The sequence below is a fragment of the Topomyia yanbarensis genome, chromosome 3, assembly GCF_030247195.1.
Source record: "Topomyia yanbarensis strain Yona2022 chromosome 3, ASM3024719v1, whole genome shotgun sequence".
NCBI lineage: Eukaryota > Metazoa > Arthropoda > Insecta > Diptera > Culicidae > Topomyia > Topomyia yanbarensis.
Window position 1 is genome coordinate 304,896,821 of NC_080672.1, and position 23,139 is coordinate 304,919,959.

Consider the following 23,139-nt stretch of genomic DNA (forward strand, 5'->3'; position numbering starts at 1 on the left):
CACTATTTAGTGAATATCTTTGTATTCAAAACGATGACCTATACATTAGTTGAATGCAACGAACGCAAACTACAAATGATGGAAAAATAAAACCATAAATTTTAAAAATTTGAAGGTATTTGCTGATTCAGATCAATTTATGGTATGATACGGTTTTTGTTGGAAATTTTTTATAATCGCTGGTTGGTTTGACAGATGTTAAAACTGGTCAAAGGAGATGTTATTAGTACAAGTTCATCTGCTCATGAACTTATCATGAGAATTTGACATTTAGATGTTTATACAGCAATTGCAATCAACTAGTATATAAAAATGGATAGGCAGCTATTTTTAAAACAAAAATATTTACTAAATAATGATAATACATATAGTTGAGATCAACTATATCGCCTATTTATTGATGTAGACAACTCTATTTTATATTCTTCTTAGTGAAAATTATCGATGAAGTGTCTACTTGTTCAATAATGAAAAAAATATTGGAATCGGTCAACAAACCATTGAAATATAGCCTTTTGAAGTAAGCATTCCGACTTTTATCCATTTTTTTTTTAATTTACACATTATATTTAACGTTTGGTAGACCACCCTATTTTCATATTTTTTCAGTGCACCATAGAAATAACACCTTTTGTATATTATATTTATGTAATTAAATGGTCAGGTTTTCCTTTAAAAACCGCGACACGTATAAACGATCTAAATAGTCAATGACAAACATGGATTCACGCTTGAAGTCTGGTAGAAAACCCATCTATGACCGCATACCACATCCAAACCGTTATAAATTTCGATTCCGTCAATGAAATATTTCCAAACTTGCAGGAGATACACTTGATTACTATATCTTTCGAATGCCATGTACTAAATAAGCAGACAAAAAAAATTGTTTGTAGAGATAGGACCAAACCCCTTATGAAACGTGTCATAAAACTTCAAATTGCAATTTCTCTCGAATCCCTCGATGGATCATTTTGAAATTCACTGAGAAGATGCTTGGATACTGTACCTTTCGAATGCCGTATGGCAAATTTATGGTCATTCTTTTTTGTTAATAACGGTTTTAGGAACACCGTGTATGCATTCCTGAGAAACACGCCTAAGTTAAAGGAGCGAACACTCTGCGAACACATACCTTGTCCCAATTCGTCGAGCAGAGTCAATTGGTTTATGAAAGTTGACCCTCCGGTCATCGCAAAGCTCCTCCAAAGTTTGAGCGATTTATATAGTTTTCTTTTATACAAAAGGTAAACACGATGCTTGGAGTAGATGAACATAATAAAAGTTTGGCAAACTTCAGTTCTATCTTTTTCAAAAATTTCAACTTGCGGTTACGCATTTGTTGACCAGTGTTATATACTGTTACATAATACATTCCGCGTGCCAAAAACGTGCGGTCAAGTTTATATACGATAGCTACCCGAGCAAGTCATCCACTCGACCGAACACCAACCTATTATCACATCGTTTATTCGGTTCTAATGAATTGAAAAACGATTGCTATGCGGTGAGCAGACAGCACAACCCCCATACCGGCCAATATACATAGAGCTCGATTGCGAAGCGAAATGAAGCAAACTGAAAATCAAAACCACATTTTATTACTGATAAGAAGCGCAACCGCAACTCGCAAGAACACAACCACACGTGCTCTGTACACACGATCGCAAATAGCAGCAATTGTCGGAGAAGGGCGAGGAGTTGGGTGGTGGCAAAAAAACCAGCACACAAGAAGTCGTGGGAAAATGTCGTTGAACCGGTCAGACCGCGAATAATGGTGGAACACTTTCTTCGTACAAGATCAATGACCTTCCCGGTTCCTTCTGCCGAGAAGGCAAAGATCGATTGGTTGAATCAAGCATAAGAAAACAGAATCTTCATTTGCTTGGGACTACTATATACCGAACAGGACTTGACCTTCAGCATAACGTAGTGATGGTTTGCTTTCTTCAGTTATTAGTTGAAAGATTACTGAGCGTCCATTTTTCGTATTTCGTAAGGTGAGCCCAAAGAGCTTCACATGAAACAGGATTGCTAAGTCTTTGTCGCAAACCTCAAATCCTAAGAAACATAATATCATGAAAAAATTGAACATTTGAAGATTTTTTGGTAATGGAGTGAAGTTTGCAGACAACCATCCGACTTTGGCTTGCGCAAACGACAATCGACCCAGTGCCTAAAGCGCGCTATCATATGTAGGTACAATATCGGGGTAAATGATTTAACGGGATCTTGTTTTCGATGGTAAGAAAAACGTTGATGCAAAATTTTGAAACTTGAAGTGAAGTCACAGCCAAGCTGTTTCACATTGAAATATTGTACAATATATATTGTCATCACCAGGCAGATTAACGATTAATAGGACTTTCAGGAAAAAATAATGATTGAATGATCGACTTCGAAAAATGTGACATTCTAATTCTATATCAATAAAGCGCGCATCCGCTGAAATAAAAATATTTTTTTGCAGCATAGATTGAAAATATTTTTTTTTTCTTTATTCATTTCGTTTATTTGATAGGCACAAATGCGTTAGCTTGGCGGTGCCGAATTCTTTTGTTTTTACATTTTGAATATTTTAAAACTAGGAGGTTACAATGTTGAAATATTTTTTTTTATAAAAGAGAAAAAATTTACAGCTATCTTAAGACTAGAAAAAAAAAATTCTATATATAAGAGAGGGGGCAAAAGATTTTTTTTTTATGAAAAATTTTAAAACAAGGAATTCAATAGTAATAGTTTTTTAGGAAATATTTACAGTTATCTTAAAACTAACAATATAGTTTGGTACACAAAAGGGGGAACAAATATTTATGAAAAATTTCACAGATGTTTTAAAACTAGGAATACAATTCTATTTACAAGATGGGGGACAATAGTTTTAACAAAGAGTAACAACTATCTTAAAACTAGGAATACGGAACACAAATTTGATTTTTTATCGAATACTTATGCTTGGTCATTTCCAAAATCGGTGTAGAAGTAGTTGTATCAAGGACAGGGGAGAGAAGGCGTAGATGGTGACCGGTAGAGAAGAGCAAAACTTGCAACTTTCGGGCAAACGGGAGATCAGCGAAACAAATTTGCGCCTCAGTCTAGTAGGTCGGATTGGCGGATGGTATTCTTCGGACCCGCGGGGAATCCTTCAAAGGGAATCCTTCGGACCTCGAGTCGCTCTCGCTTCAGATTCCGTAGTGATAAGGGCGACGGCGGTTACATAGTGGCAGTCTGAAGCTTATCGGTTCCACACGGCAAGAGGAAACTTCTAAAAACGAGAAATAAAAAGAGAGGGGCTAAATTGGGATATTTATCGTTTTTATGAAAGTATAAATAAGGGACATATAGGGGAAATCACGATTTGCCAGCATATCTTGGACTGGGACATTGGGTGGTCTACCTCGGGCCCGAAGGGAATCCTTTAACTGAGACCTGGCGTCCAAATACCCGGCGCATACCCAGACAACGTGCTCGATGTCATGATAGCCCTCGTCACAAGCGCACAGACTACTCTCCGCAAGCCCAATACGCCGCAAATGTGCATCTAAGGTGTAGTGGTTGGACATAAGTCGGGACATTACACGAATAAAATCCCGACCCACATCCATCCCCCTGAACCAAGGCTTCGTTGATACCTTTGGGATAATCGAATGTAGCCATCGTCCAAGTTCACCATTGCTCCACGAGGTTTGCCAACTGTTGAGTGTCCTCTGACGACAAATACTAAAAAATTCGTTGAAGCAGATTGGTCTTTCGTATATGTCACCATTTAATGCGCCCACCTTTGCTAATGAGTCGGCCTTTTCATTGCCCGGGATAGAACAATGAGAGGGGACCCAAACAAAGGTAATCTGATAAGATTTTTCAGATAACGTACACAAGGACTCCTGTATCTTCCCCAGAAAATACGGGAATTGCTTTTTAGGCTTCACCGCACGAAGAGCCTCGATAGAGCTGAGGCTGTCCGAAATGATGAAGTAGTGATCTGTGGGCAGAGTGTCGATGATCCCAAGGGTGTACTGAATTGCAGCTAACTCTGCGACGTAAACTGAAGCGGGATCATTGAGCTTGAATGAAGCGGTGATAGTATTGTTGAAGATACCGAAGCCAGTGGACCCATCGAGATTTGATCCGTCAGTGTAGAACATTTTGTCACAGTCGACTTCTCGGAATTTATTATAAAATATATTGGGGATCACTTGAGGGCGTATATGGTCCGGGATTCCACGAATCTCTTCCTTCATGGATGTGTCGAAGAATACAGTAGAATCAGAAGTATCTAGGAAACGAACACGGTTGGGAGTATACGTAGAAGGATTAATGATCTGTGCCATGTAGTCGAAGTACAAGGACATAAATCGGGTTTGTGAATTAAGCTCGACGAGACTCTCGAAGTTTTCAATCACCAACGGGTTCAGAATGTCGCATCGGATGAGCAATCGATATGAGAGTTCCCAAAATCGATTTTTTAGCGGAAGAACGCCCGCCAGCACTTCGAGACTCATCGTATGGGTCGAGTGCATGCAACCCAAGGCAATGCGCAAGCAACGATACTGGATTCTCTCCAGTTTGATGAAGTGTATGTTCGCAGCGGAGCGGAAACTGAAACACCCGTACTCCATCACCGACAATATCGTTGTTTGGTATAACCTGATCAGGTCTCCTGGGTGGGCACCCCACCATGTTCCAGTTATTGTTCGGAGAAAATTGATCCTTTGTTGGCATTTCTGTTTCAGATACCTAATGTGACATCCCCAGGTACCTTTAGAGTCGAACCATACCCCGAGATATTTAAATGTGAAAACCTGATTGATCGTTACACCCATTAATAGAAGCTGGAGTTGCGCCGGCTCACGCTTCCTAGAAAAAACAACCAACTCAGTTTTCTCCGTGGAGAACTCAATACCCAGCTGAAGAGCCCAAGCAGACAAATTGTCCAAGGTATTTTGTAATGGTCCTTGCAAGTCGGCAGCTTTGGGCCCTGTGACAGAGACCACGCCGTCGTCTGCAAGTTGCCTTAGCGTGCATGAATTGGCAAGACAATCGTCAATGTAATTCACGTAGAAATTGTAGAGCAGGGGACTTAGACATGAGCCCTGGGGAAGACCCATGTAGCTAAATCGCAATGTTGTTAAATCGCCATGCGAAAAGTGCATGTGCTTTTCAGACAACAGGTTTAGCAAAAAGTTATTTAAAATTGGCGAAAGACCATGCTGGTGCAGCTTCTCTGACAGAATGTTGATAGAAACTGAATCAAAAGCCCCCTTAATATCCAAGAAGACTGATGCCATCTGCTCTTTGTTAGCATAGGCCATTTGGATTTCTGTAGAAAGCAACGCAAGGCAATCGTTCGTCCCTTTGCCTTTGCGGAAGCCAAATTGTGTATCTGACAGTAAGCCATTTGCTTCAACCCAATTGTCGAGGCGAAACAAGATCATTTTCTCGAACAACTTCCGAATACAGGACAGCATTGCAATCGGCCGATACGAGTTGTGGTCGGAGGCTGGTTTTCCTGGTTTTTGAATGGCGATGACCTTCACTTGCCTCCAGTCATGAGGGACAATGTTACCCTCAAGAAACTTGTTAAATAAGTTCAGCAAGCGCCTTTTTGCAGTGTCAGGCAGATTCTTCAGCAAGTTGAATTTGATTCTGTCTAACCCTGGGGCGTTATTGTTGCATGATAAGAGAGCAAGTGAAAACTCCACCATCGAAAACGGTGTTTCGTTCGCGGTATCGGGAGGAGACGCGGCGCGGCACGTTTTCTGTACCGAGACAGAGTCCGGACAGATCTTCTTGGCGAAAGCGAATATCCAACGGTTTGAATATTCCACGTTCTCGTTGGTACTATTACGGTTACGCATACGTCGAGCCGTACCCCAAAGAGTGCTCATCGCTGTTTCTCTCGTTAACCCGTCGACGAACCGGCGCCAATAACTGCGTTTTTTGGCTTTCATTAGACTCTTCATTCGCTTTTCTAACGACGCGTACTGTTGATAGCTAGCGGGTAACCCGTCTTCCCGGAAGGCCTTATATGCAGTGGACTTCTCCGCGTACAGCTCTGAGCACTCTTTATCCCACCACAGGGTGGGAGACCGTCCATGGGTATTCGCGCTGGGTACTGGTTTAGTCTGAGCTTGATTCGCACTGTCGAGAATCAAGCCAGCCAAAAACCTGTACTCTTCCTCCGGAGGAAGTTCTTGAGTGGATTCGATTTTAACGGATATCGCGGTCGCGTAACTCTTCCAATCAATGTTCCGTGTGAGGTCATACGAGACATTGATTGTTTCCGATGGTCTTGAACCGTTAGCAATTGAAATCACGATAGGCAAATGATCGCTACCGTGGGGATCAGGGATCACCTTCCACATGCAATCTAGCTGTAGCGATGTCGAGCAAAGCGACAAATCCAACGCGCTTGCGCGTGCTGGTGGTGTAGGAATCCGCGTCATTTCTCCCGTGTTTAAGATGGTCATGTTGAAATTATCGCAAAGATCTTGGATTAATGTTGATCTATTATCATCATGAAGACAGCCCCATACCGTACCGTGCGAGTTAAAGTCTCCCAGAACTAGCCGCGGTGCCGGTAAGGATTCCGTGATATTACAAAGCGTTCGATGCCCTACCGAGGCTCTAGGAGGAATGTAGATGGAAGCAATGCAAAGGTCTTTACCTTTAATTAAAACTTGACAAGCGACAATTTCAATGCCTGGTGTCGAAGGGAGGTTAATTCGGTTGAAAGAATAGCACTTTTTGATCCCCAAAAGTACTCCTCCATAGGGGTTTTCTCGATCCAGACGAATTATATTAAAGTCGTGGAAGTTGAGATTTATATCGGAAGTTAACCAAGTTTCACATAATGCGAAAGCATCACATTTTAAACTATTTAGTAAAAATATAAAGGAATCGATTTTCGGGAGGATACTTCTGCTGTTCCACTGTAGAACAGTGATCGAATCGGTGACCTCGTTCGATGACTTAGCCATCGAAGGATACGATCGCTGCAAGGAGGGGCCATTTAGTAGTCAACTGCTTCAAAAATGTTTGCACTATAGGGAGAAAACGTATCAGAAGGCTTTTAAGAGGATCAGTAACATTGAAAGCTGTGAAAATTAAGTCCACTATGTCAGAAAATTTCATTAGTCCGTTACTGGACTGAGTATCTGTTTGAAAAACGGGGACACTTGGGGTTTTTGGTGTCCCTGGAAGTGGTGGGTACTCCTTGTTAGAATTAATATTTCCAAGTCCTGGAGCAAATTGCTTCGGCTTTTGTGCATCACTTCCGTTGGGTTTATTGGTTGTAGATGGCGCACTCTGAGTGGACGACACCTTGGCACCCTTACGAGGCAATGTAGGGGAGGCTAGATTTCTCCTCTTCCTGGATTCCCCTGGGTTAACCAATGATGTTCCCTCTTGTGGGTCGTCAGATTCTTGCTCAACGCCAGCCAAAAGAGCAAAGGAATTTTCGGACAGGACAGATGGCGAAGCATTCTTTAGCATTTCTGCATAAGAGTGCCTCGAGCGATCCTTAAGGGAGCGCTTAATTTTATCCCCGCGCTGCTTGTACGCCGGGCATGACTTAAGAGCATGCGGAGGGCCCCCGCAGTAAATACACTTCTCAGTTTCTCCACCGCAAGCGTCATCCTCATGCTCTCCCTCGCATTTACCGCACCGTTTTTTATTGCCACAATAAGTGGCTGTGTGGCCCAGTTGCTTGCAATTGCTGCAGTTCATTACCCGCGGTACAAATAGGCGAACAGGTAGGCGAACCTTATCCAGGAGGACATAGTTGGGAAGAGCAGATCCGGAGAAAGTCACCCGAATCGAGTCTGACGGAGAATAAGTTGTCTTATCATCTTCAGTTTTTGCGGAATACAATTGCTTGCATTCCAGAATTTTCACCTTTTGAAGTGAAGGGTCCTTAAAGCAGCCAACCCCGTACTTCAACAGGTCTTCGCACTTTAGACCCGGTTCGGCGACGACCCCATCGATCTCCACAACTCTACAAGGCACATACACTTTGAATTGCTTCGTAAAACGCTCGCTGCGAGCAATCTGGTTTGCCTGGTCGAGGTCATTTACTATAACGCGTATCTTATTAGCTCGAACACGTGTTATCTGAGCCACGGACGGGTAGTTGGCAGTCAGCTCCCGTGAGATTTCTAGAATATTGGGCGATTTCATGTTGGGCCGGAAATACACCACCCAGGGTCCAGTCGAACTGGCTGGATATGTTTTAATACGGGGAGGACTGGGGGAATCAGGGGAGGGAGTAATTTCGGGTTTATCCGGTATATCCATGGGAATATCATTCCCATCCAATGTTACTTCGCCCTCGGCCATTTAGGCACGAGGATAACACGTGGTGTAAACGAGAGATGAAACTTATATTCAGGAGAAAAGGCAGAAGTAGAGACCGATCGGGGAAAGGGAAATGAAAGAAAAAAAAATACTTAGCTTATATAGCGGCGATTCCGGCTATTCTGGTATTCACTTCACCAGCCTGGGCACCGGCGAACAAAGACTGCCTCGAACAATGGTTGACCTTCACTGACAATTTATTCTTGTTCACTTTATGCACAGCACCAGAAAACGAACTGCTTCGATCGAGAGCTCGGAGAGTTATGAGATTGAAAATATTGATATAGTTGCACGAGCAACATGGAAGCCTTTTGCGCTGTTCCTTGTAACCAAGGATAATATCAGGAAGCGTATTTACAATATCGAGGCTTGCCTCAATTAGTATCAGTAGGATCGTAAGACTATCCATGCAATGGTCAAACACTTTTTGGAATTCGTTGCGAAGTCTGTTTCATTGCTTTGCCTAAAGCGATATCCGCGATTTCGGTTTATTTTTTATTAATATTAGTATTAATTTGACACTCAATCAATACATTAGCTTTTACTGAGCCGCGGGTCTTTCATGTTTCTTTACAATGTGATAAAATAAATAGGGTAAGGTGGGGCAAATCCGACCTAGTAAATGGTTTTGGCTGTAAAATGCTCATTTTATATCGGATCAAGTCGTTTTTATATACCAAATTGAAGGTTAGACTCCTGGGCAACTTTTTGTATATAGCATTTTACTTGGATTTTCGGAATATCTTGAGATACAAGTGTTTTACAAAAATGTTCATTTTTGCTGTTTTCAAAAATGGTGGGGTAAACCCGACCCCCTATATTTTTGGTTGATTTAGTGCAGATATTACTCAAATTGTATGGTTTTTCAATGATAAATCAACGAATGTTGTGTTATTGAATTGTAACATTAAGAAAATGGAGTTCAATATCAATCTTGGAATGCTAAAATCACGAGCAGTAGCACGTAATTATATTCCCATTTGCATCGGAGCAATAGACCTTTCTCGTCAGACCTAACCCCCCTTTTTCTTATTTTTTATCAATAGATTTCTTATTTTTATAAACATTTTCGATCAGATTAGATTATTAGGACAATCCATGGATTTTTCATTAAATTTTAAAAATTTCAAAATGCAAGGATGTTGAATATTTTTTTCACCAAGTCAAGAATGGTGAGACGCGAAATATACGTTTCGGCAGCACTGTTTGGATTTTTTTCGATAATTTTATCGGGAACACTGTAAATGAAGTGGTGAATAGCAATACCACATTCAAAATTCTTGGAATTGCATCAGTAGGCTGTATCTCGTGGTTTTGGAACCATTTGGTGATTTGACCCCGGAACGGACATTCCGGAGCAGGTTACCGTGGGGCCGTGAGTGGCCATTCCATTCCAATTCCATTTTTCAAATTGCCATAGGGTCCTGTAACAATAAAAAACAGACTTCCGAGACAATTTGAAGAGTTTTGATACTCATATTGCTAGGACATTATTAAAATTTACAAATCATATCCTAGTACTGGAACATTACTCCGGAAAATCCGGATTACCAAAAACCAGATCCATTATTCCGGTTCTATTGTACAGAATCAAAAAGTGGACGAGTTCCTGAATCCAAAATATCTAAAAGTGTCCAAATCGGTTAAAGGAAGCCATAGTTATGAGCATTTCAATTTGTGGGTACCCGGGTACCCTCGTTGGCCTGTTAAAGGTGTTTTTTTTTTGTTGGACACATAACTGTTAACTGGCTGATGCATGGTGTTTTAAACAGTCTACCCCACGTTTCAGATATTACTAAACCAGTACTGTTCAACGGTATCCAAGCGACTCTCGAAGAAAAGAAGTACCACTACTCAACTCTTCTTCTGCTAGAATAGCGGTTATTTACACACACACGCGCATATGGCCTGGAGTGTATGCGAGAAGAATACCAATAGCGACCACCTAGCGATTCGCTACCACATCGGTAAACGGACCCCAGCTGCAGCATGGAGATGGATGACCGGCAAGCGAAAGTAGAGGACGAAAGCCGTCATCAAAGATCTTTTCGTGGAGGCAATTCGGCTGATCAGCAGGACCGAGAACGTCGAAGCGGCTGATCTAACAACAACAATGATGACGGCCTGTTACGTCATAATGCCACAAAAACAGGAGTAAAGTAGTAGACGATGTCCAGCTTACTGGTGGAACGGGACGCTCAGTACACTACGCGCTGAGACAGAGCCAGAAGGAGGGCTCAGAGAGCAGTATCGGAGCAAGACGGAGAGAAGCGCAAGGCGGCGTATCGGGAAGTTAGGGCTACTTTAAAACGGGAGATCTGGCTTAGCAAGTCAGATTACCACAAGAAGCTATGCTATGCGAGGTGTACCGAGTCGTGATGGTGAAAATGAAGGGCTCGACGACGCCAGCTGAAATATACCCGGGTAAGCTAAAGATAATCGTCGAGAGTTTTTTTTCCCGAAGCACGATCCAACTATCTGGCCACCGACACCGTACGGCGAAGAAGAAGGAGCGAACACGGACGATCGGTAAGTGACTAACGATGAGCTCGCAGAAGTTTCGAAGCGCCTGAAATCAAAGAAAGCCCCCAGTCCAAATGGAATACCAAACGTAGTACTGAAAGTTGCATTTTCGGACATGTTCAGGGTGGTGTTTAAATGAAGACAACTTCCCCGAAATATGGAAGGTACAGAAACTGGTGTTGCTGCCAAAACCAGGAAATCCACCGGGCGATCCGGACTTGTATTATACACTCAGAAAAGTTCTGGAAAGAATCATCCTTAACAGGTTGACGAAATGCACGGAGGGTGAGCGCGGACTGTCCAAGATACAGGTCGTATTCCGCAAAGGAGCATCGACAATGAATGCAATTCGGACAGTGCTCGAGAGTGCTGAGAAGGCATCTAAACACAAGCAAAGAGGAGATCGGTACTGCATTGTTGTCATGATAGAAGTGAAGAATGCGTTTAACAGCGCCATCTGGAACACCATCGCAGTGCTGCACAGAATGGGTATCCCCGACTATCTATGTCAGATTCTGAAGAGCTACTTCCAAAGCAGAGTGCTGTTGTATGAGACGAATGAAGGGCAGAAGTCAATGCGAGTCACAGTGTTCTTCAAAGCTCCATTCTCGGTGCAACTCTTTGGAACGGGTCCTGACACTGCGGCTCTACAGGAAAATTAAAATAGTGGGTTTCGAGTCACAGTGTAGAAACCAGTGATTAGTGAGACACTTGAGGAAGTGAGAGTGTCGACGACGGAGACAATAGATACGAACAGTTGGTGAAACCAAGTAACACAATAGCGAGGATCATGCCTAACGTCGGCGAGAAGCAGCAGGAGGCACCTACTAGCTACTAGCTAGTGCTTCATAATTGATACTGCGATATGGGGTTCCTGCCTGGAGTGCGGCGTGAAAACGAACGAAAAGCTGAACATGGACGTTCCGGCTAAAAGCGCAAGAGTCGCGAGCGCGAACCGATTAATATTGCCGGAGGCAGTATGCGCTATCGTCAGGATGAACCCCATCTGCATCAGCCTGGCATAAGATATCGAACATCAGAAACGCGAGAAAGATGGTGAGAATCGATTGGATGGCGTGGTGGTAACAAGAATGGTACAATACGAAAAAGGGCAGGTGGAACTACTAGCTCATCCCAAACGGAGGTCAATAGAAACAACGGAGTCACAATCGTCTGAACTCTCGATCGAAGCAGATCGTTTTCTTGTGCTGTGCATAGAGTGGATCAATATAAATATATACATTGTGAAGGCCAGTCATTGTTTGCGGCAGGCTTTGTTCGCCGGTGCCTAGGTTGGTGAAGTGAATAGTTCAATAACCGGACAAGCCGCTATATAAGCTAAGTATCTTTTTTTTCTCATTTCCCTTTCCCCCGATCTGTCGCTACTTCTAAGATCCCTTTCCCCTGAATATAAGCTTCATCTCTCGTTTACACCACGTGCTATCCTCGTGCCTAAATGGCCGAGGGCGAAGTAACATTGGATGGGAATGATATTCCCATGGATATACCGGATAAACCCGAAATTACTCCCTCCCCTGATTCCCCCAGTCCTCCTCGTATTAAAACATACCCACCCAGTTCAACTGGGCCCTGGGTGGTCTATTTCCGGCCCATTACGAAATCGCTTAATATTTTAGAGATCTCACGGGAGCTGACTGCTAACTACCCGGCCGTAGCTCAGATAACACGTGTTAGAGCTAATAAGATACGCATATTAGTGAATGACCTCGACCAGGCAAACCAGATTGCTCGCAGCGAGCGCTTTACAAAGCAATTTAATGTGTATATACCTTGTTTGGCAGTGGAGATCGACGGGGTCGTTGCCGAACCGGGTTTGAAGTGCGAAGACGTGTTGAAGTATGGAGTTGGTTGCTTTAAGGACCCCTCACTTGAACATGTGAAGATTCTGGAATGCAAGCAATTGTATTCAGCAAAAACTGAGAATAATAAGACAACTTATTCATTGTCAGACTCGATTCGGGTGACTTTCTCCGGGTCTTCCCTCCCCAACTATGTCCTCCTGGATAAGGTTCGTCTACCGGTTCGCCTGTTTGTACCGCGGGTAATGAACTGCAGCAATTGCAAGCAGCTGGGCCACACAGCCACCTATTGTGGCAATAAGAAAAGGTGCGGCAAATGCGAGGGAGAACATGAGGATGACGCTTGCGGTGGAGAAACTGAGAAGTGTATTTACTGCGGGGGCCTTCCGCATGATCTTAAATCATGCCCCGCGTACAAACAGCGCGGGGATAAAATTAAGCGCTCCCTTAAGGAACGCTCGAAGCGCTCTTATGCAGAAATTCTTAAGAATGCTTCGCCATCTGTCCCTTCCGAAAATTCCTTTGCTCTTTTGGCTGGCGTTGAGCAAGAATCTGACGACCCACAAGAGGGAACATCTTTGGTTAACCCAGGGGAGTCCAGGAAGAGGAAAAATCAAACTTCCCCTAGATTGCCTCGTAAGGGTGCCAAGGTGTCGTCCACTCAGAGTGCGCCAACTACAATCAATAAATCCAACGGAAGTGATGCACTAAAGCCGAAGCAATTTGCTCCAGGACTTGGAAATTTTAATTCTAACAAGGAGTATCCACCACTTCCAGGGACACCAAAAACCCCAAGTGTTCCCTTTTTTCAAACAAATACTCAGTCCAGTAGCGGACTAATGAAATTTTCTGACATAGTGGACTTAATTTTCACAGCTTTCAATGTTACTGATCCTCTTAAAAGCCTTCTGATACGTTTTCTCCCTATAGTGCAAACATTTTTGAAGCAGTTGACTACTAAATGGCCCCTCCTTGCAGCGATCGTATCCTTCGATGGCTAAGTCATCAAACGAGGTCACTGATTCGATCACTGTCCTACAGTGGAATTGCAGAAGTATCCTCCCGAAAATCGATTCCTTCAAATTCTTACTAAACAGTTTAAAATGTGATGTTTTCGCATTATGTGAAACTTGGTTAACTTCCGATATAAATCTCAACTTCCACGACTTTAATATAATCCGTCTGGATCGAGAAAACCCTTATGGAGGAGTACTTTTGGGGATCAAAAAGTGCTATTCTTTCAACCGAATTAACCTCCCTTCGACACCAGGCATTGAAATTGTCGCTTGTCAAGTTCTAATCAAAGGTAAAGACCTTTGCATTGCTTCCATCTACATTCCTCCTAGAGCCTCGGTAGGGCACCGAACGCTTTGTAATATCACGGAATCCTTACCGGCACCGCGGCTAGTTCTGGGAGACTTTAACTCGCACGGTACGGTATGGGGCTGTCTTCATGATGATAATAGATCAACATTAATCCAAGATCTTTGCGACAATTTCAACATGACCATCTTAAACACGGGAGAAATGACGCGGATTCCTACACCACCAGCACGCACAAGCGCGTTGGATTTATCGCTATGCTCGACATCGCTACAGCTAGATTGCAGGTGGAAGGTGATCCCTGATCCCCACGGTAGCGATCATTTGCCTATCGTGATTTCAATTGCTAACGGTTCAAGACCATCGGAAACAATCAATGTCTCGTATGACCTCACACGGAACATTGATTGGAAGAGTTACGCGACCGCGATATCCGTTAAAATCGAATCCACTCAAGAACTTCCTCCGGAGGAAGAGTACAGGTTTTTGGCTGGCTTGATTCTCGACAGTGCAAATCAAGCTCAGACTAAACCAGTACCCAGCGCGAATACCCATGGACGGTCTCCCACCCTGTGGTGGGATAAAGAGTGCTCAGAGCTGTACGCGGAGAAGTCCACTGCATATAAGGCCTTCCGGGAAGACGGGTTACCCGCTAGCTATCAACAGTACGCGTCGTTAGAAAAGCGAATGAAGAGTCTAATGAAAGCCAAAAAACGCAGTTATTGGCGCCGGTTCGTCGACGGGTTAACGAGAGAAACAGCGATGAGCACTCTTTGGGGTACGGCTCGACGTATGCGTAACCGTAATAGTACCAACGAGAATGTGGAATATTCAAACCGTTGGATATTCGCTTTCGCCAAGAAGATCTGTCCGGACTCTGTCCCGGTACAGAAAACGTGCCGCGCCGCGTCTCCTCACGATACCGCGAACGAAACACCGTTTTCGATGGTGGAGTTCTCACTTGCTCTCTTATCATGCAACAATAACGCCCCAGGGTTAGACAGAATCAAATTCAACTTGCTGAAGAATCTGCCTGACACTGCAAAAAGGCGCTTGTTGAACTTATTTAACAAGTTTCTTGAGGGTAACATTGTCCCTCATGACTGGAGGCAAGTGAAGGTCATCGCCATCCAAAAACCAGGAAAACCAGCCTCCGACCACAACTCGTATCGGCCGATTGCAATGCTGTCCTGTATTCGGAAGTTGTTCGAGAAAATGATCTTGTATCGCCTCGACAATTGGGTTGAAGCAAATGGCTTACTGTCAGATACACAATTTGGCTTCCGCAAAGGCAAAGGGACGAACGATTGCCTTGCGTTGCTTTCTACAGAAATCCAAATGGCCTATGCTAACAAAGAGCAGATGGCATCAGTCTTCTTGGATATTAAGGGGGCTTTTGATTCAGTTTCTATCAACATTCTGTCAGAGAAGCTGCACCAGCATGGTCTTTCGCCAATTTTAAATAACTTTTTGCTAAACCTGTTGTCTGAAAAGCACATGCACTTTTCGCATGGCGATTTAACAACATTGCGATTTAGCTACATGGGTCTTCCCCAGGGCTCATGTCTAAGTCCCCTGCTCTACAATTTCTACGTGAATGACATTGACGATTGTCTTGCCAATTCATGCACGCTAAGGCAACTTGCAGACGACGGCGTGGTCTCTGTCACAGGGCCCAAAGCTGCCGACTTGCAAGGACCATTACAAAATACCTTGGACAATTTGTCTGCTTGGGCTCTTCAGCTGGGTATTGAGTTCTCCACGGAGAAAACTGAGTTGGTTGTTTTTTCTAGGAAGCGTGAGCCGGCGCAACTCCAGCTTCTATTAATGGGTGTAACGATCAATCAGGTTTTCACATTTAAATATCTCGGGGTATGGTTCGACTCTAAAGGTACCTGGGGATGTCACATTAGGTATCTGAAACAGAAATGCCAACAAAGGATCAATTTTCTCCGAACAATAACTGGAACATGGTGGGGTGCCCACCCAGGAGACCTGATCAGGTTATACCAAACAACGATATTGTCGGTGATGGAGTACGGGTGTTTCAGTTTCCGCTCCGCTGCGAACATACACTTCATCAAACTGGAGAGAATCCAGTATCGTTGCTTGCGCATTGCCTTGGGTTGCATGCACTCGACCCATACGATGAGTCTCGAAGTGCTGGCGGGCGTTCTTCCGCTAAAAAATCGATTTTGGGAACTCTCATATCGATTGCTCATCCGATGCGACATTCTGAACCCGTTGGTGATTGAAAACTTCGAGAGGCTCGTCGAGCTTAATTCTCAAACCCGATTTATGGCCTTGTACTTCGACTACATGGCACAGAGCATTAACCCTTCTTCATATACTCCCAACCGTGTTCGTTTCCTAGATACTTCTGATTCTACTGTGTTCTTCGACACATCCATGAAGGAAGAGATTCGTGGAATCCCGGACCATATACGCCCGCAAGTGATCCCCAATATATTTTATAATAAATTCCGAGAAGTCGACTGTGACAAAATGTTCTACACTGACGGATCAAATCTCGATGGGTCCACTGGCTTCGGTATCTTCAACAATACTATCACCGCTTCATTCAAGCTCAATGATCCCGCTTCAGTTTACGTCGCAGAGTTAGCTGCAATTCAGTACACCCTTGGGATCATCGACACTCTGCCCACAGATCACTACTTCATCATTTCGGACAGCCTCAGCTCCATCGAGGCTTTTCGTGCGATGAAGCCCAAAAAGCAATCCCCATATTTCCTGGGGAAGATACGGGAGTCCTTGTGTACGTTATCTGAAAAATCTTATCAAATTACCTTTGTTTGGGTCCCCTCTCATTGCTCTATTCCGGGCAATGAAAAGGCCGACTCATTAGCAAAGGTGGGCGCATTAAATGGTGACATATATGAAAGACCAATCTGCTTCAACGAATTTTTTAGTATTTGTCGTCAGAGGACACTCAGCAGTTGGCAAACCTCGTGGAGCAATGGTGAACTTGGACGATGGCTACATTCCATTATCCCAAAGGTATCAACGAAGCCTTGGTTCAGGAGGATGGATGTGGGTCGGGATTTTATTCGTGTAATGTCCCGACTTATGTCCAACCACTACACTTTGGATGCGCATTTGCGGCGTATTGGGCTTGCGGAGAGTAGTCTGTGCGCTTGTGACGAGGGCTATCACGACATCGAGCACGTTGTCTGGGTATGCGCCGGGTATTTGGACGCCAGGTCTCAGTTAAAGGATTCCCTTCGGGCCCGAGGTAGACCACCCAATGTCCCAGTCCGAGATATGCTGGCAAATCGTGATTTCCCCTATATGTCCCTTATTTATACTTTCATAAAAACGATAAATATCCCAATTTAGCCCCTCTCTTTTTATTTCTCGTTTTAGAAGTTTTCTCCTGCCTTGTGGGACCGATCAGCTCCAGACTGCAACTATGTAACCGCCGTCGCACTTACCACTACGGAAACTGAAGCGAGAGCGACTCGAGGTCCGATGACTTTTGAAGGATTCCCCGCGGGTCCGAAGAATACCATCCGCCAATCCGACCTACTAGACTGAGGCGCTAATTTGTCTCGCTGATCTCCCGTTTGCCCGAAAGTTGCAAGTTTTGCTCTTCTCTCCCGGTCACCATCTACGCTTTCTCTCCCCTGTCCTTGATACAACTGCTTCTACAGCCCCCTCTGAATATCTTGACCAAGCATAAGTCTCCGCTAAAAAAGTTCAAATTTGTATTCTGTATTCCTAGTTTTAAGATAGTTGTAATTTTACCTCTTTGTTAAAACTATTGTCCCCCATCTTGTAAATAGAATTGTATCCCTAGTTTTAAAACACCGGTGAATTTTCTCATAAACATTTGTTCCCCCTTTTGTGTACCAAACTATATTGTTAGTTTTAAGATAACTGTAAATATTTCCTAAAAAACTATTACTATTGAATTCCTTGTTTTAAAATTTTTCATAAAAAAAAAATCTTTTGCTCCCTCTCTTGTATATAGAATCTTATTTCTAGTCTTAAGATAGCTGTAAAATTTTACTTTAAAAAAAAAAAAAAAATTTCACCATTGTAACCTCCTAGTTTTAAAATATCCAAAATGTAAAAACAAAAGAATTTGGCACCGCCAAGCTAACGCATTTGTACCTATCAAATAAACGAAATGAATAAAAAAAAAAGAAACAACGGAGGGGTGAACTTCCACATGATACAGCTCCTGTGGTGCCACGGCTGCTTCAGAAACTATCTGTATTCACTGTTGTGGCCGAATGTGAGTGCGTTGACGATAAACCCGAGCATGTAGTCTTCGAATGTCCGAGGTCCGTAGAGAAACACAGAGAGATGCTAGAAACGGGAGTGCCGTACATCCACACGAATAATGTCGCCTGCAGAATAATAAGCGACTTAAATGCGTGAAACAGAGTGACGACACAGATCATAACCTCCAGCAAAAATCGCGCTGAGTCGCGAGCAACGGATTCGCAAGAGCAATCATTGCCGGAGTAGGTTAGATCCACCACACAGTGGGACGGAATTTGAGGGGGTATATACGCAGATAAAAAAATAACTTTGCAAGTTGTTGCCAAAACTGACAGTCATGTATGGAATGTTTGTAACTGAAATGATTTTATGAAACTTTGTTGAAGTAGTGAAATGGCCATCTGTTAAGCGAAAAAAGTTATTGGGTGAAATTGTACTTGAAAGTACATGTCGGAATACCCCCTTAACCCTCCGGAAGTCGCGCATATGGCTCATTGAACGAGCAGCCGCAACTGCTCTAAGACGATTTCGTCAGATTTTCAGAGCAGCGTGCACTCAGTGCAGTAGCGCGACTTCCGGAAGGTTAAAAAGTGTTTTTACTGTACCTTTTTATTTGATTTTTTACAGTTTTGCGATGTTCTAGAAAGTTGTAGATGCTTTAAAAACACACCTTTTTGCGGAATAAACCAACTCGCTATATCTTCGTTTTTAGGATGCATGCTTTTTTTGGTTGTTTTAGGCTAACTTTAGGAGGCTTGTTTATTCATTTGTTGTTCAGCAAGAAATTCCCGTTTGATACATATATAAATCATAGGGCGATCTACAGGGATCCTTGGAATAATGTGGGGTAAAATAGACTAGTGTTTCAATAAATTATTTGTATTATGAACCATGAAAAATAAATATTATGCTAAATTACTAAACATTTGAAATATTATAGTCCATTCCATATATTCCAACATTCAAAGTTGATTTTTTTGTTATTAACATGCACATAAGTCATCAGTATCCTGCCAATCATCTTCTTCGTGATTGGATGAACAAGGTATTTCGTTGCTTAGAATACTCGGTTGTATTAATACAAATAATTTGTTGAAACGCTACTCTATTTTACCCCACATTATTCCAAGGATCCCTGTAGATCGCCCTATGATTTATATATGTATCAATAGGGTGTTTCTCTCTGAACAACAAAAAAATAAATTTAGCTGATACTACCTGCTACTCTACAACTACAAGCCCCTTAAAGTTATCCCAAAACAATAAAAAAAACCTGCATACATCCTAAAACCGAAGAGATAGCGAGTTGATCTATTCCGCAAAAAGGTGTGTTTTGAAATCATCTACAACTTTTTAGAACATCGAAAAACTGTAAAAAATTAAATAAAAATGTTACACTAAAAAACATTTTGAGGAGGTATTCCGACACCTACTTCAATTTCACCCAATAACTTTTTTTTTGCTTAACAGAAAGCTATTTCACTACTTCAACAAAGTTTCATAAAATCAATTCATCTACAAACTTTCCACACATGACAACTTGCCAAGTTATTTTATTTATCTGCGTATATACCCCCTTTTATCAAAATTTTTCAACATTACATTAAACTACTTAAAAAATAAAAAAACCTATCCGAAGACATCAAAGTGCTATAACCAATAGTTTCGTCGCGAATATCAATGTCCGACTTTCTTTGATTCCGTCCCACTGTGCACCGCCGGAAACAAGTCCAGTAGACCGCGACAGAGCCCCAGGTATGGATCGTCGGGGCGCCAGCGAACTTAACGCCATGCTCCATCCGGAATCGCCTGAACGACCAAGGCACCCTACCGTTTGGCCCAAGACAAACATAGTGGAAACCAAAGAATCGGTTCCTTCGCCGGGGAACTCTCCATCGGAGTAAGCTAGATTCACCGCCGAGGATTAGACTGAGTAGATCTCGACGACACACCACCAGTCGTCGACATTTTGTCTCAAAAATCTTCTATATTTAATAACCGTTCTGCTCTTTGTTGCATACTTTGCAGTTTTCTAATGTAAAAAATTCACAGCAGTCGAATGGTATCTTTACAACCTGTGTCAGAATACGGGAAGTTGGGGTTCTAGCGCATCAAATTTTATCATTTCCTAGTGCGTATACTTCTATTATTTTTCAATCTTATTACCTTTTATTAAATGTACCTTGTTCAACGTGAAAAATTCGCAGGAACAAAGTGGAAATAGATTCATTACCGGTAAAATTAAGAAACATCAAGTTTTTTGACATTTAGTCTAGAAACCACATTTTTTCATCAAATGCCCTAATACTCCAACTCCCCTTTTTTCCTGAAATAAAACATCCACCATGTGATATCTGAGCGCTTCTCACACCAGAAATAGTAAATTAAACAATAATTTATTGCTAAATGGAGTTGATATGTGCTATATAATGAAAAATGAGGAATCGAGACTAAATGTCAAAAACCTGTTTTAATCCACCTAGCGGTGCAATTGTGCCTTTCTCAATGATGAACACGAGAATTTTTTTGTTGCTTATATTTATTAAAAGCTTTCAAATGTATACATTACAATTTTATTATACATGACTTGACAACTATATACAAGAAAAAAAAACATTATTCGAGTTCTAAAATTTTGCAAAAGATAAACCAGCCACGGTAATATTGAATTGAAAAAAGGAGCGAAATCGGTTAAGTCCCAAAAAGTCGATATTCATAAAAAAAATTTCGAGATAACATAAATTCTCGACGTTTCATGCATTTTAAAGATGTTTGGCATCAAAAATACGAATTCGATTTCTGAAATTTCATGGGGTCCCTCCCCCCTTTTAAAAAAAATTTGAGATCCGGCTTACATGGGAATTTCATATGTGACCGGACGGTTTAGTCTATATTTCTGGAACTAAATAACCGATCCGTACAAAATTTTATAGACATCTGTGGGGATATTATAGCTATCATTTGGGCCCAACCATTTCCGGGAAACTGATGTGAGTTCGTCAATTTTGAAAGATGGCCGCTTTTCCCGGGTACTTCCGGAACCGTCTATGGTGGTCAATGTAGTCAACGAAAGTTTGGTTTTCCGTCGGTTATCTAGAACAGCAAATTTAAGTTTTTTGAGAGACATTTCAGCGAAAGACTGCAACAAAAGACTTTGAATGGATGTTAGTGACCTAATACTACAAATCGAAGCAGTTGTGGTCATATTTTGGAAAAATTTTCACCTTTATACATTCATTGCAGAATTTATTAAAATCGACATTTTCTGCGTGATCGTGCTCACCATCCTGTAATTCCGGAACCGAAAGTCGGATCCATCAGAAATTCAACAGCAGCCTATGGGAACGTTGTATCTTTCATTTAAGACTAAGTTTGTCAAAATCGGTTCTGCCATCTCCGAGAAAAATGAGTGACATTTTTGGTCACATTCACACACAGACGCACATACACACACATACATACATACACACATACATACACACGCACAGACATTTGCCGAACTCGACGAACTGAATCGAATGGTATATGTCACTCGGTCCTCCGGTCCTCCATTAAAAAGTCGGTTTTCAGAGCAATTGCAATACCTTTCTATTGAGAAAGGCAAAAATATAATAATATATCAGAATTTTACCGACGGCAAATCTACTTCTATTTTGTTTAATAGGATTTTCCACGTTCAACAAGGTTTATTTAATAAATTTTTAAAGAATAAAAGAGATATATGCACCAGAAGATGACAAAATTATTATGAGTGTCGAAATGCCCTAGAACCCCAACTTCTCGTATTATGACAATGATCGCAAAGGTTCCGTTCCTGCAAAATATGTATGATTGTAGCCTAGAGCAGAATGGTTATTAGAAATAGGGGGTTTTTAGGACACAATGTCCCAAAACTCCAACTTCTCCTTTTTCCGTGTAACGGAAACATTTCCATTGAAATCCTAAGAATGTTTCCTTTAAGCAAAGATATAACTGTAATTTCCACAGTGCTACTTCAAAAGTTATAGCATTCAATATATTTTTTCTCATATTTTTCCATAGTACCAATGTCAAAATTTCAAACGAAGTGGGCAGGGGCCTAAAATTGTCCAAATGGTGTCTAATTTGAGCTTAATTTAATACTATGTTCACACTACAGAGTTAAAACATGGTATAATAATTAGCAAGAGAAAAATGCCATCAAGATAGCGTTAAAACACGTTTTAACTCGTAATGTGAACGTATTATAACATTTGTCACTATATGAAAGGGAGATGGGGGACTTTGAGAATGAAAAAAAAAAATTGCAATGCCCTACTCCTTACGCTATCTTGCTGGCGCCAAAATTTTGATACGAGACTCCTATATTGAAAAGCTAAATGTCTGCATCAATAAGTGGGTGAGTAGTAAACGTAAACAAAGTAAACGATTATTGAAAATTTTTGAACAAAATAATAGATTTATTGATGTGTGGTAAAAAGCCAACAAGTTTTATTTGTGAATAGTGTTGCTTGCTGGAAGAAATTACTTCACATCCTATGCTTTCACCTTTGTGTTTTGCACACAAACCATTATATTCAATAATTATCGCACAAGTTGCCGCTCCGACCAACATTTGATCGGATCAAAACAATTGCCGTATTATGTTAGTATTTCTTCCAAAAGCATTTATATACAAACTTACCTTCACATTTCAGCTCATCCGCAGTGGATTCGGGTGAACCGGCAACAGCAAACAGTGGCGAGCCCGCCGTATGTTCCTCCGGTGATCCCAAGCTGCAGGTGGACGAAACTTCCCCCACGGTATTGACACATTTAGTTAACCGCGCTGGCAACGGTTCTTCCTTGATGCGATTGCTCGGGATGACACTGAAATGAGGCGGAAATGCAC

At 42.1% G+C, this 23,139-nt stretch overlaps 1 protein-coding gene across 1 annotated transcript in view; it reads right to left on the reverse strand.

Annotated features, from left to right (window-relative positions):
- LOC131689077 (ecdysone-induced protein 78C) overlaps positions 1–23,139 on the reverse strand; it is a 116,025-nt gene that overhangs the window by 92,306 nt on the left and 580 nt on the right. The window contains exon 2 of the mRNA XM_058973871.1: positions 22,933–23,117. Coding sequence (XP_058829854.1) covers positions 22,933–23,117 — 185 coding nt within the window. The remainder of the gene's footprint in view (positions 1–22,932; positions 23,118–23,139) is intronic.